This window comes from Mesoplodon mirus (genome assembly GCF_964341445.2).
Source record: "Mesoplodon mirus genome assembly, chromosome: 7".
Classification (NCBI taxonomy): domain Eukaryota; kingdom Metazoa; phylum Chordata; class Mammalia; order Artiodactyla; family Ziphiidae; genus Mesoplodon; species Mesoplodon mirus.
Genome location: NC_138983.1, coordinates 73,629,310 through 73,641,952, shown reverse-complemented (window position 1 = coordinate 73,641,952; position 12,643 = coordinate 73,629,310). Strand labels below are relative to the sequence as shown.

Genomic DNA, 12,643 nt, shown 5'->3' with positions numbered 1-12,643 from the left:
AAGCGTGATTTACAACATGGGAAACTTTTTTTTTTAAAACAACCATAGACCTAAATGCACTGCACTGTAGGTCACCTAGACTAGGTTAGCAAGAATGAGCAATGTGGTAGGTCCAAAAGGCAACCCCCAAACACCTTCCTTCAGAGGAAACTTTGGTAATTGTCTGTGGTTAAAAACAAAAACTAAAAACACCAACTCCTGTTCTTCATCATGTTGGATGGTTATTTTGTCCATTTTTCTCCTGCGATGATGAGTCCATTTTAAATACTTCAATTATTATGAAGACACTCCAAATCCACAGAACAGCAGACACTTCCATTCTGTGCATCAAGACACAAGCATTAGCCAATGAGACATAGAATATAAATCAATGTGTAGTGTCCACCTTTATATTCAAAATGACCATCTACGTGTTGAGACCAACTCCATGAATGTTATAAAAAAATTACTAGAAAAATGCCAGAGTAGGAGTTGAAAGAAAGGAAAGATTTATGAGACCCTTCAGGGTCCCTCTTGTTGGCTACTGCTGGCAGTGCAACTTCATACACCCGTCTGAGCTCAGACCATGTTTGTTTGAGGGTCCTCTGTATTTCCATGTTGTTTGTTTACCCAACTTATTCATTGGACTTACTCTAAATGAGATTCTTTCCAAAAATAACCCCCAAAAGATAAATTGCCATTAATAATACTAGTCAAAAGTACCAAAAGAGCCTGAAAATAACTCCAAAATGGCTTACAGAAAGGTGGGCATGTTAGGGGTAAATATAGACTACCTCATGGTGACTGTGAAGGGGATGGTACATATCAATTTTTGGGAATTCATGAAAAATCAATTACATGTATTAATGTAAATATACCTTTATAATCCTCCTAAATGAATCTCAAACCTAATCTCAGAGAAATAATACTAAATAACATAGGTCTCCACATCTCCTGGTCATTGTGTTTGATGGGGCTGAAGGTACAATGGGACCATGACTCTTGCTATATGAAGCTTGATGTCCTTTTTGTATTGGGGCTGCATTTTAAGATGGTGCTTTTCAGGAAAGAGAAAAGAATCCACGTTTAACAGCATAAAAAGACAAGTTGGGATCCTTCCACTGATGCCTGAAGCTGAGCCAGGATTTGATAGAATTGAATGGACTAATATATAAATATGTGTATATATATATTATATATATATAATATATATATACACATATATATATATATTGTGTGTGTGTGTGTGGTATGCGGGCCTCTCACTGTTATGGCCTCTCCCATTGCCGAGCACAGGCTCCGGAAGTGCAGGCTCAGCGGCCATGGCTCACGGGCCCAGCCGCTCCGCAGCATGTAGGATCTTCCTGGACCGGGGCACGAACCCGTGTCCCCTGAATCGGCAGGCAGACTCTCAATGACTGCGCCACCAGGGAAGCCCAGGGACTAATATTTTTAACATGTTTAATTATGGGAATATTAAGCAGATATTTCAACAGAAATTTGACCCTGCCTAACCCTTGCTTCAAGTTGACTACAGTCATAGCTCTTCCTAAGCTTTGAAGGTAGGAAGGGGTCAGTTGTTAATTTTAATGACATATGAGGATGCCTCATGGTAACTCCTCCAAAAAGATAGGCAAATAATCACAATTAATTAAATCGTGCAGCAAGAGCTTCAGGTCCCTGCATTAGGTACTGTGATAATTAAACAAAGCAAAAAACTTCATAGATTTATAGAACACTTTCTTCTAACATTGGCAGTTTCATGAAAGAGCTTATAAAAATTTCCAGGATGAAAAAAGTTTGTTTTTTTTTTACTTTTTAATATGCAGGTCAAAATAGCTTAAATCAGCCATAATTGGGCCTAGTGCAATTGTTTAAATCCTGTATTTTAAAAGGCAAAAGAGAGGCCTATTTTATTCCATGGTCATCATTTGGAATTTGCCTTAATACACGGTACAGGTACAATCCATTCAGACAGATTAACCTCTGGTGAGAAGCAAATGCCTGCCTGTGTTTCCACCATGCCCCTTGGAACCTGTGCATTCAGAAACATTAGGAGTGGACCTCTTGCAGGTGTTCTCTGGCAATTGTTCAAGGCCTGGTTATCCTCAGGACACCCAATTACCTTGCATTTGCAGGTTGTGCAGGGAGATCCAGTCATTGTCCACACTGAGCCGCTAAGCCTAGAAAGGCCATAGCTGTCCAGGCAAGTTTTTCTGATGTCATAGGCGATGTTATCAGCCAGGCAGGGGTCACTGACACAGCGGGGACAACATTCCCCTTCCAAGATGGTTGTGAACTCACAGCTAAAATTGGGGCAAGTGAGCGGCCAGCAATCTACCTCTCCTTCCTGTGGAGAGAAAGCCAAAATACTTCATCATTGACCTTATGCACAATCCTGTTGCCAAAGTCCCAGAGGGGGAAATTCTCAGGAATCTCCATCACTGTCCTCACTGACTGTTGCTACTTTAGCATCATTATGGGTATGATGTGTTTCCTCCTTGAAGAACAAATACAGACATCACCCCCTCCAGAGTGCTCTTGCTGACTGTCTATACTGTAGCCATGGAAAGAGTTCGGTCCCATCTCTGCGTGCCAATGGCAACCCATAATTATTTTTATCATGAGACATCATAATTATCAATATAATTCCAGATTACGTTTTGAGCTTTCAGGCTTTGGGCTTGTTCCTTTATCTCCCTGATGCTTGGCACAGTTCTGGTCAATAAATGCTAAGCAAATGAACAAATAGATGATAAGGTACTGAGCTAGTGTGTAAAGAGTAATCTATTTCTCTTAAGGTCAAAGAGGAACTTAAACCACTGTACTATTTCAATAACAACATGCACTGAGTTGCTTATATTGGATTTAAAATTGAGGTTGGGCAATATCAGAAAAATTTCATAATGGTTTTGAATGTAATGTCTGGCTAGTGACACATCACTAATGTGTAGTAAGGTGTTACAGTTCAGACAGAGCCTCCAGGTATTCCAGGATGTGGCCACTGTGGCTCCACTGAGCTGCACATAGTAGAGACTACTACCTATGTAGCCTCTTCTGTTATCATGACACTCATTATAATTTACACAAACGCATGCCTAATTATTCAGTCAGCTTCACAAGACTATGGCCTTTGGTCAGCTTCATGCTTGACCATGTCTGTCATACTCATTGTTATATCATCCAGAGTCTGGCACATGCAAACTATTGATATTTATTAAATATAACCCACTTTATTCTCAAGTCGTTAAGTTATATTCAGCAGCTTCAGTTCTCCCAGGAAATAATAACCTTAGGGTCTGGGGATGAGAGAGGATACTCTTTTGAAATTCTATGAAAATATCATGTCAAAAATTAATACCAATTTTTCTGAGTGTCTGATGATTGGCTTCTTCAAAGAGAAATGTAATTTTCCAGGCTGATGTGGAACCTAATTCTATAGTTGTGTTGGGTTTGCCTGTTCTTGAATGGGAGATGTAAGAATGGCTATGATTTGAATATATCTGAGTTATACTCCTCGGTATTAGGAGTGATTAAGAAGGATTTGTTTAAGATTATCTGCACATTTGCCAGGTGACTTTAGAAAATCCAATAGAAATTTACAACACAGTTTTTCTGAATGTCTGTTTTTATACAGTATCCATAGACTGAATCATTAATTTTAGCAAATGTTAAATTATGGAACACAGCTAACAGTTTACATTACAAGTTGACTTAGTTATGACTTAGCTCCACTGGCTATAATTACCTCAGAGATGGAACATCATATTCACTATGATAATGTGCCTTAACAGTCTTTGCAACATTAGAAATCTTTGTTTGTGTTATATAGTTTGAAACAGAAAGAACCAGGTCCAGAAATTAAGGTTTTTCTCTGGACTTTCTCTAACCTGATTATATCATTAGTATCCCCATATTAAGATACAAAATAACCTTCATTTTTCTACATTAAGGTTTAGCACTGTAAAACAAATTTTTCAATCTAGGAAATATGAACAATAGTAACTATTTTGCACTAAGTGCCTTCTATGTGTCAAGTACTACACTTGCCTTTCACATAACTGATCTTCATGACAGCCTGCAAAATAGGTGCCCATCTACTTGTGTACACTGAAGGAAAGAATGATCCAGTAAAATGTTAGGACTTGCCCAAGTTAATTACACACATCTTGCATGTGGGAGAACCAGGACTGTCTCTATGACCTAGAATCAGTATCAATCCCTGATATTTCTACTATGTTCTGCTATCTCTGATATTGAAACCTTTAATGGTAATGTACCAAGAAATGAAAGATTTGGCTCTGTAAGAACTACAAGTTCCCATCAAGGCTTTGAAAGCTTTCTATCATGTGGGAAATTTTATTGATCTGGAGTGGCTAAAAAGTAGCAATTGTAAACTAACTTGGACCAAATCTGTGCTATAAATGTCCTTTCTGTTTTACATGGTGTTTTAAATAGTAGAATACTAATGTCTTCTGGAAGAACATATGCCCCGTAATTAGCCACAGGACCCACAACTCCCTGCACAGGATCACAAGTCGCAGGAAACTAAATCCCACAGACAACTGAGCTTGTAAACCCCTCCAGAATATATAGGATAACACACTCTAAAGGAAGCCAACATACCAGACACCGGCACTGCTGGCAACTGTGAGTCCAGTTGTCTCCACTACGATAGAGCTTGTGTCCATTTTGATCTAAACATTGACTTGTGACCCTGGTGTCACACTCTGGGCAACAGAAAAGGTCAACGCTTGGATTCTGGCAATCACAAGCTGTCCGCCGGCAGAATATCTTCCCATCCTGTTTAGAAATGAGATTAAGGAGGTTTCATCATTAGGGAAACAATAAGCTGCACTATGGAAACCAAATCTTATAAACATTTTACAGAGCACATAGGAAAGATTTCTAGTCAGAGTGCTCCCCTGGCGACCTCCCAGTTTGCTCGAAACAGATGCACACAAGTATACTCATATATACACACCCTGCCTTTCCCTGACCTTGCTTGCAGGGCAGCCCAAGTAAACATGGAGACATTTCTAAGTTGCAGACGGAAGTCAATATGTTCTTTCAAACTTTTCTTCTAAATGTTTCTTACAAATCATATTTCTAAGTAACATTGTAACTAAGCAGCTAAAAATGCATAAATAATCAAGCATTCAGTAGAGTGGAAAATCATTCTGCTGTACTTTTCCCAGTTCACAATGAACAACCTAATACATTCAAATACATTCATCTAATTTTATCTCTGGCTCAACTCTGGGAGGAAGTCTGACTATACCCTTTTTACAGAAGAATTAACTGAGGCCCAGAGAGACTAAAAGACTTATCTAGTAACACAGAGGTAGCAATTCTCTAAGCACCACCACCAGATATTCTGGTTTCAAAATAATTTTTCTTCTACAAGATAGCTTTTAGGTTGTTTATTATAAAGAGCTACAATAAGGTGTCACTTCCCACCTTGAGACAGCTCCCCAAATTATAGGCAGAGTACAATTTCTGGAATAATGGCCCTGAACACTCAGAAGGGATTGAAGGTCAACAGCACTCAAACGTTAAGACAGAACGTTTTGCAGTGTTTCTCATTTATATGTCTGTTGCTCGCAGTAACTTCTCATCTCAGACAATGAAGAGCTAAAAATTTAAGGTGAGACACCTGGCCACCTTTTATGGTTATAACTGCTTTGCAGAATATTTAAAAAAACAGAGAATCTCAGGGCCAGAATACACGTTAGAGGACACATAACCAAACTTTCTGACCTATACTTGATTAGTCTAGAGCAACCATATTCAAAAGTCATCAAGCCTGTGCTTAAAGCTCTCTGGTCTTGAAGAACTCACCACCATGGAAGGTATTCTAATTATGCAACTCTGTACCTTTCTGAATGTTAAAAATTGTACTTTTTCTTGCCCATCTTCATTGATCCTTGTTTACACCCTTGGTAATCATAGAACTCCCCATCCCTTCTATCACATTTTTACCTTCGTTCTTAGAAGAGAGCTCTTACGTCTCCTCTGAATCATCTCATCTCTAGATTAAACATCTCTAATTTTTTGACCACTCCCCATAGTTTTGAATCTTTTCACTGTTGTTGTTGCCACTTTCTTTTTTAAATTTTTGTTTTTATTTTTAAATATTTTATTTTTTAAAATTTTTATTGAAATATACTTGATTTACAAAGTTGTGTTGTTTTAGCTGTACAGCTAAGTGATTGTTATACATACATGTAGATATACATTTTCTTTCTTTTTATTACATTTTCTTCCATTATAGGTTATTACAAGATATTGAGTATAGTTCCCTGTGCTATACAGTAGGTCCTTGTTGGTTATCTATTTTATATATAGTAATGTGTATATTTTAATCCCTAACTCCTACTTCATCCCCCCATTTCCCCTTTTGTAACCATAAATTGGTTTTCTATGTCTGTGGGTCTATTTCTGTTTTGTAAATAAGTTCATTTTATCATTTTTTAGATTCCATACATAAGTGATATCATATAATATCTTTCTCTGTCTCACTTCACTTCATATTATAATTTCTAGGTCCATCTGTGTTGCTGCAAATGGCATTATTTCATTAGTTTTTTATGGCTGAGTAATATCGCATTGTATATATGTACCACATCTTTATCCATTCTTCCACTGATGGACATTTAGGTTGCTTCCATGTCTTGGCTATTGTAAATAGTGCTGCGATGAATATTGGGGTGCATGTATCTTTTTGAAGTATGGTTTTCTCCAGATATATGCCCAGGAGTGGGATTGCTGGATCGTATGGTAGTTCCATTTTTAGTTTTGTAAGGAACCTTCATAGTGTTCTCCATGGTGGTTGTACCAAGTTACATTCCCACCAACAGTGTAGGAGGATTCCCCTTTCTCCACACACTCTCTAGCATTTATTGTTTGTAGACTTTTTGATGATAGCCATTCTGACAAGTGTGTGGTGATATCTCACTGTGGATTTGATTTGCATTTCTCTGATAATTAGTGATGTTGAGCATCTTTTCATGGCTTTTTGGCCATCTGTATGTCTTCTTTGGAGAAATGTCCATTTAGATCTTTTGCCCATTTCTTGATTGGGTTGTTGTTTGTTTATTTGTTTTTCACATAGAGCTGCATGAGCTCTTTGTATATTTTGGAGATAAATCCCTTGTCAGTCACCTTGTTTGCAAATAATTTCTCCCATTCTGTGGGTTGTCTTTTCATCTTGTTTATGGTTTCCTTTGCTGTGCAAAAGCTTTTAAGTTTAACTAGGTTCCATTTGTTTATTTTTGTTTTTATTTTCATTACTCTAGGAGGTAGATCCTAAAAGATATTGTTGCAATTTATGTCACAGAGTGTTCTGCCTATGTTTTCCTCTAAGAGTTTTATAGTGTCCAGCTTTACACTTAGGTCTTTAATCCATTTTGAGTTTATTTTTGTGAAAGGTATGAGTGAATGTTCTAATTTCATTCTTTTACATGTAGCTGTCCAGTTTTACCAGCACCACTTATTGAAGGGACTATCTTTTCTCCATTGTATATTCTTGCCTCCTTTATTGTAGATTAACTGACCATAGGTGCATGGGTTTATTTCTGGGCTTCCTATACTGTTTCATTAATCTATATTTCTCTTTTTGTACCATACTGTTTTGATTACTGTAGCTTTGTAGTATAGTCTGAAGTCAGGGAGCCTGATTTCCTCCAGCTCTGTTTTTCTTAGGATTGCTTTGGCTATTCAGGGTCTTTTTGTGTCTTCATACAAATTTTAAAAGTTTTTGTTCTAGTTCTGTGAAAAATGCCATTGGTAATTTGATAGGGATTGCATTGAATCTGTAGATCACCTTGGGTAGTATAGTCATTTTCACAATATTGATTCTTCCAATCCAAGAACGTGGTATACCTTTTCATCTGTTTGTGTCACTTTCTATTTCTTTCATCAGCATCTTATAGTTTTCAGAGTACAAGCCTTTTGCCTCCTTAGGTCGGTTTATTCCTAGGTAGTTAATAATTTTAGATGCAGTTCTAAATGGAATTGTTTCCTTAATTTGTCTTTCTGAATTTCTGTTGTTAGTGTATAGAAATACAAGAGATTTCTGTGTATTAATTTTCTATTCTGCAACTTTACCAAATTCATTGATGAGCTCTAGTAGTTTATGGTAGTGTCTTTAGAATTTTCTGTGTATAGTATGATGTCATCTGCAAACAATGACAGTTTTACATCATTTCCATTTTGTATTTTTCTCTTGCTTTTTCATCTCTAATTGCATGGCTAGGACTTCCAAAACTATGTTGAATAAAAGTGGTGAGAGTGGACATCCTTGTCTTGTTCCTGATCTTAGAGGAAATGCTTTCTGCTTTTCACCATTGAGAATGATGTCAGCTGTGGGTTTGTCATATATGGTCTTTATTATGTTGAGGAAAGTTCCCTCTATGACCACTTTCTGGGGAGTTATTTTTTATCATAAATAGTATTAAATTTTGTCAAAAGCGTTTTCTGCATCTATTGAGATGATCATATGGTTTTTATTCTTCAGTTTGTTGATGTGGTGTATCATACTGATTGATTTTTAGATATTGAAGAATCCTTGCATCCCTGGGATAAATACCACTTGATCATAGTGTATGACCCTTTTAATGTATTGTTGGATTTGGCTGGCTAGTACTTTGTTGAGTATTTTTGCATTTATGTTCATCAGTGATATTGGCCTGTAATTTTCCTTTTTGTGGTATCTTTGTCTGGATTTTGTATCAGAGTGATAGTGGCGTCATAGAATGAGCTTGGGGGTATTCCTCCCTCTGCAAATTTATGGTAGAGTTTCAGAAGGACAGGTGTTAATTCTTCCCTAAATGTTTGATAGAATTTGTCTGTGAATACATCTGGTCCTAGACTTTTGTTTGTTGGGAATTCTTTAATCACAGTTTCAAGTTCAGTGCTTGTAGTTGGTCTGTTCATATTTTCTATCTCTTCCCAGTGCACACTTGGGAGATTGTACCTTTCTAAGAATTTGTCCATTTCTTCCAGGTTGTCCCTTTATTGGCATATAGTTGCTTGTGAATTCTCTTATGATCATTTGTATTTCTCTGATGTCAGTTTTAACTTCTCCTTTTTCATTTCTAATTCTATTGATTTGAACCCTTTCCCTCTTTTTCTTGATGAGTCTGGCTAAAGGTTTATCAATTTTGTTTATCTTTTCAAAGAGCCAGCTTTTAGTTTCATTGATCTTTTCCAATGTTTTCTTCACCTCTATTTCATTAATTTCTGCTCTGATCTTATGATTTCTTTGCTTCTACTAACTTTCACTTTTGTTCATTCTTCTTTCTGTACTTGCTTTAGGTATGAGGTTAGGTTGTTTGAGATTTTTCTGTTTCCTGAGATAAGATTGTGTTGCTATAAACTTCCCTCTTAAATCTGTTTTTGCTGTGTCCTATAGGTTTTGGATCGTTGTGTTTTCATTGTCATTTTTCTCTAGGTATTTTTTGATTTCCTCTTTGATTTCTTCAGTGATCCATTGGTTGCTTCGTAATGTATTTTTTAGCCTCCGTGTGTTTGTGCTTTTTACAGTATTTTTCCTGTATTTGATTTCTAATCTCATAGCATTGTGGTCAGAAAAGATGCTTGATATGATGTCAATTTTCTTAAATTTTACTGGGGCTTAATTTGTGGCTCAAGATGTGATCTATCCTGGAGAACGCTCCATGTGCACTTGAGAAGAAAGTGTATCCTGCTGCTTTCAGATGGAATGTTCTATAAATTAAGTTCATCTGGTCTAATGTGTCACTTAAGGCCTGTGTTCCCTTATGGATTTTCTGTCTGGATGACCTGTCCATTGATGCAAGTGGGATGTTAAAGTCCCTCACTATTATTGTGTTACTGTCAATTATCCATTTATGTCTGTAAACATTTGCCTTATATATATTGAGGTGCGCCTATGTTGGGTGCACATATATTCACAATTGTTTTATCTTCTTCTTTGGATTGATCCCTTGGTCGTTATGTAGTATCCTTCTTTGTCTCTTGTAACAGTCCTTATTTTACAGTCTATTTTGTCTGATATGAGTATTGCTACTCCAGCTTTCTTTTGATTTCCATTTGCATGGAATACCTTTTTCCATCCCTTCATTTACTGCCACCTTCTTCAACAGTTTTGAGTATTTCTAATAATTGTTGTCATCATCTACCATCAATTTAACATTTATTTCATGTCATACATTTTGCCAACTCTTTTATATGCATTGTCACATTTAATACTGATTATTCAGTGGAATAGAAATTTTTATCTCCATTTCTCAAATGAGGTAGCTGAATTAGAGAGCTGAATATAATTCCTCAGTAATGGTCTGACCAACACAAAATGAAGTGAGACTCATGGTCACCTTATTTTAAGTACTGTACTTTTATAAATGCAGCCTGATTTCAATATTTACTTCCTTACTTACTTTGGTTTTGTCACAGTGTTGACCTCTATGAGGTTAATGAAGACTAAAACCTCATTAAGCCCTATTGTGTCTCGTGTGGTTAGTTGTTTGGAAGTGTAAAACTTGGTGTTTATCCATATTGTATTTCATCTTGTTAGATCCATTTCATTTCCCTGGCCTATCACAATGTTTTCTAAACGCTGTGTCTGTCATTCATCTTAGTTTGTCCTCCTTCAGTTTAGTGACATCTGCAAACTTGATGGGCCTGCCCTTAGGGTCTTCACCTACTTCATGGATAACAATGTTGAATAGGACAGGGCTTGCTGAGATATGTTTACTGCCAGCTAAAGTGGAAATCTTTAAATGCTTTACATTCTTTATGGAGACATGCTGGCTACATATGTAATGAAGTAACAGGTTAAAAAATGCTTTACCTTAAATGGTGTGCATCAGCTCTATTACTAGGAGAAATGACAAGAAATCAGTGTTCAAAATATTAGGGGATGAAAGATTATATGTACATACATGCGTACACATACATACATATGCATATATACATATATGTATACAAACACACGTATGTTTGCACATATTTATAGAGAGAGCAAGCAAGAGACTCTAGTTAAGCAGATGAACTGTGTCAGGGAATTCAGCTAGTCTGGACAAAGGAGTATCCAGGTCCTAGGAATTTTTCAACAATAGACCTTCAGCTTATAGCTCACGTACCATGATTTTAACTCACTAATATATTTGGTTTATATAACCATACCCCAAATGACTCCCCTATGGATTTAACAGAAGCTAAGAAAAATGATAGCTATGACATGAAAACATTTGGTCAACTCAGCTGACCACAATATTACTCTCCCCAAGTATAGAAGGACCAGGTCTTAGGAACCCACATGGCTATTCATGAACAACATCAAACACAGGGATAGATTCTTCTGGAAGCAGGTACTGTTCAACAGGCAATGACACCCAATCAGAATGTCAAGTTTCTCTGAGTGTGCTGTTCAGAAGAATGAATAAGAATAAGTGAATAGCCTCCAGGGTTAGTTCAAAATAATTTCACATCTCATCAATTATGTGAGAATGCCAAATAGGCCCCTCTTAGACTTTAACAGGCTTCAGAACAATAGCCATGTTCACACTGGCTTTTGAATTACAGGTTAACTGTCAAAAAATTATTTTCCACTTTTACTGGGAAATAATTGTCATACACCATTGTACAAGTTTAAGGAGTTGCAGCAGAGTGGTGTTTGATTTGCATATATTGTGAAAGGATTACCACAATTGCTTCAGCTAACATCCATTTCCTTATATAGATATGGAAAAAAAGTAAAAACAAAAAGAGGTGAAAAAGTTCTCCTTTGATGTTAACTATTAGGATTTACTCTCTTAATATATTAGACAGCAGTGTTAGCTCTAGTTGTCATGCTGTACGTTACATCCGTAGCACTTACTTGTCTTACAGAAGTTTGTACCTTTTGACCACCTTCTTTCAATCCCCCACCCACCCTCTACTTCTACAAGTCTGATCTCTTTTTCTACGTTTTTGCTTGTTTGTGCATTTGTTGGGCTTTTTTTGATCCCACCTCTAACTGAAATCATACAGTATTTGTCTTTCTCTGTCTGATTTATTTTACTTACCATAATGCCATTAAGGTCCATCCATGTTGTTGCCAATGGTAGGATTTCCTCATTTTTTTTTCTGGCTGACTAATATTGTATTGTAAATATATACCACGACTTTTTCATCAACTCATCCATCTATGAACACTTAGGTTGTTTCTGTGTCTTAGCTATTGTAAATAATGCTGCTATGAACATGTGGGTGCAGATATCATTTTGGGTTAGTGTTTTCATTTCCTTTGGATATATTCCCAGTAGTAAAACTGCTGGATCATAGGGTAATTTTATTGTTTTTTTTAGGATGCTCCATACTCTTCCACAGTGGTCATACGAATTTTCAATCCCACTAACGGTGCACAAGTGTTCCCTTTTCTCCACATTCAAGCCAGTATTTGTTATCTCTTGTCTGTTTGATGATGGCCATTTGAACAGGCATGAGGTGATACCTCTTTGTGGTTTTAATGTGCATTTTCTTAATGACTAGTGATGCTGAGCATCTTTTGATGTACCTGTTGGCTTTTCATATATCTTCTGAGAAATGTCTATGCAGGTCCTTAATGCATATTTAGTTGTGTTATTTGTTTTTATGCTATTGAGTTGTATGAGTTCTTTATATATCTTAACCCCTTGTC

The 12,643-nt window shown here is 36.7% G+C and overlaps 1 protein-coding gene across 3 annotated transcripts in view; it reads right to left on the bottom strand.

Moving 5' to 3' along the window:
• Positions 1-269: 269 nt before the first annotated feature.
• NELL1 (neural EGFL like 1) overlaps positions 270-12,643 on the bottom strand; it is a gene marked incomplete at both ends in the record, with an annotated part of 913,276 nt that continues 900,902 nt past the window's right edge. For all 3 annotated transcript variants that reach the window (XM_082626303.1, XM_082626304.1, XM_082626305.1), the window contains 3 exons: positions 270-320; positions 2,105-2,329; positions 4,606-4,782. In XM_082626303.1, the coding sequence (XP_082482429.1) occupies positions 270-320; positions 2,105-2,329; positions 4,606-4,782 (453 nt within the window). The remainder of the gene's footprint in view (positions 321-2,104; positions 2,330-4,605; positions 4,783-12,643) is intronic.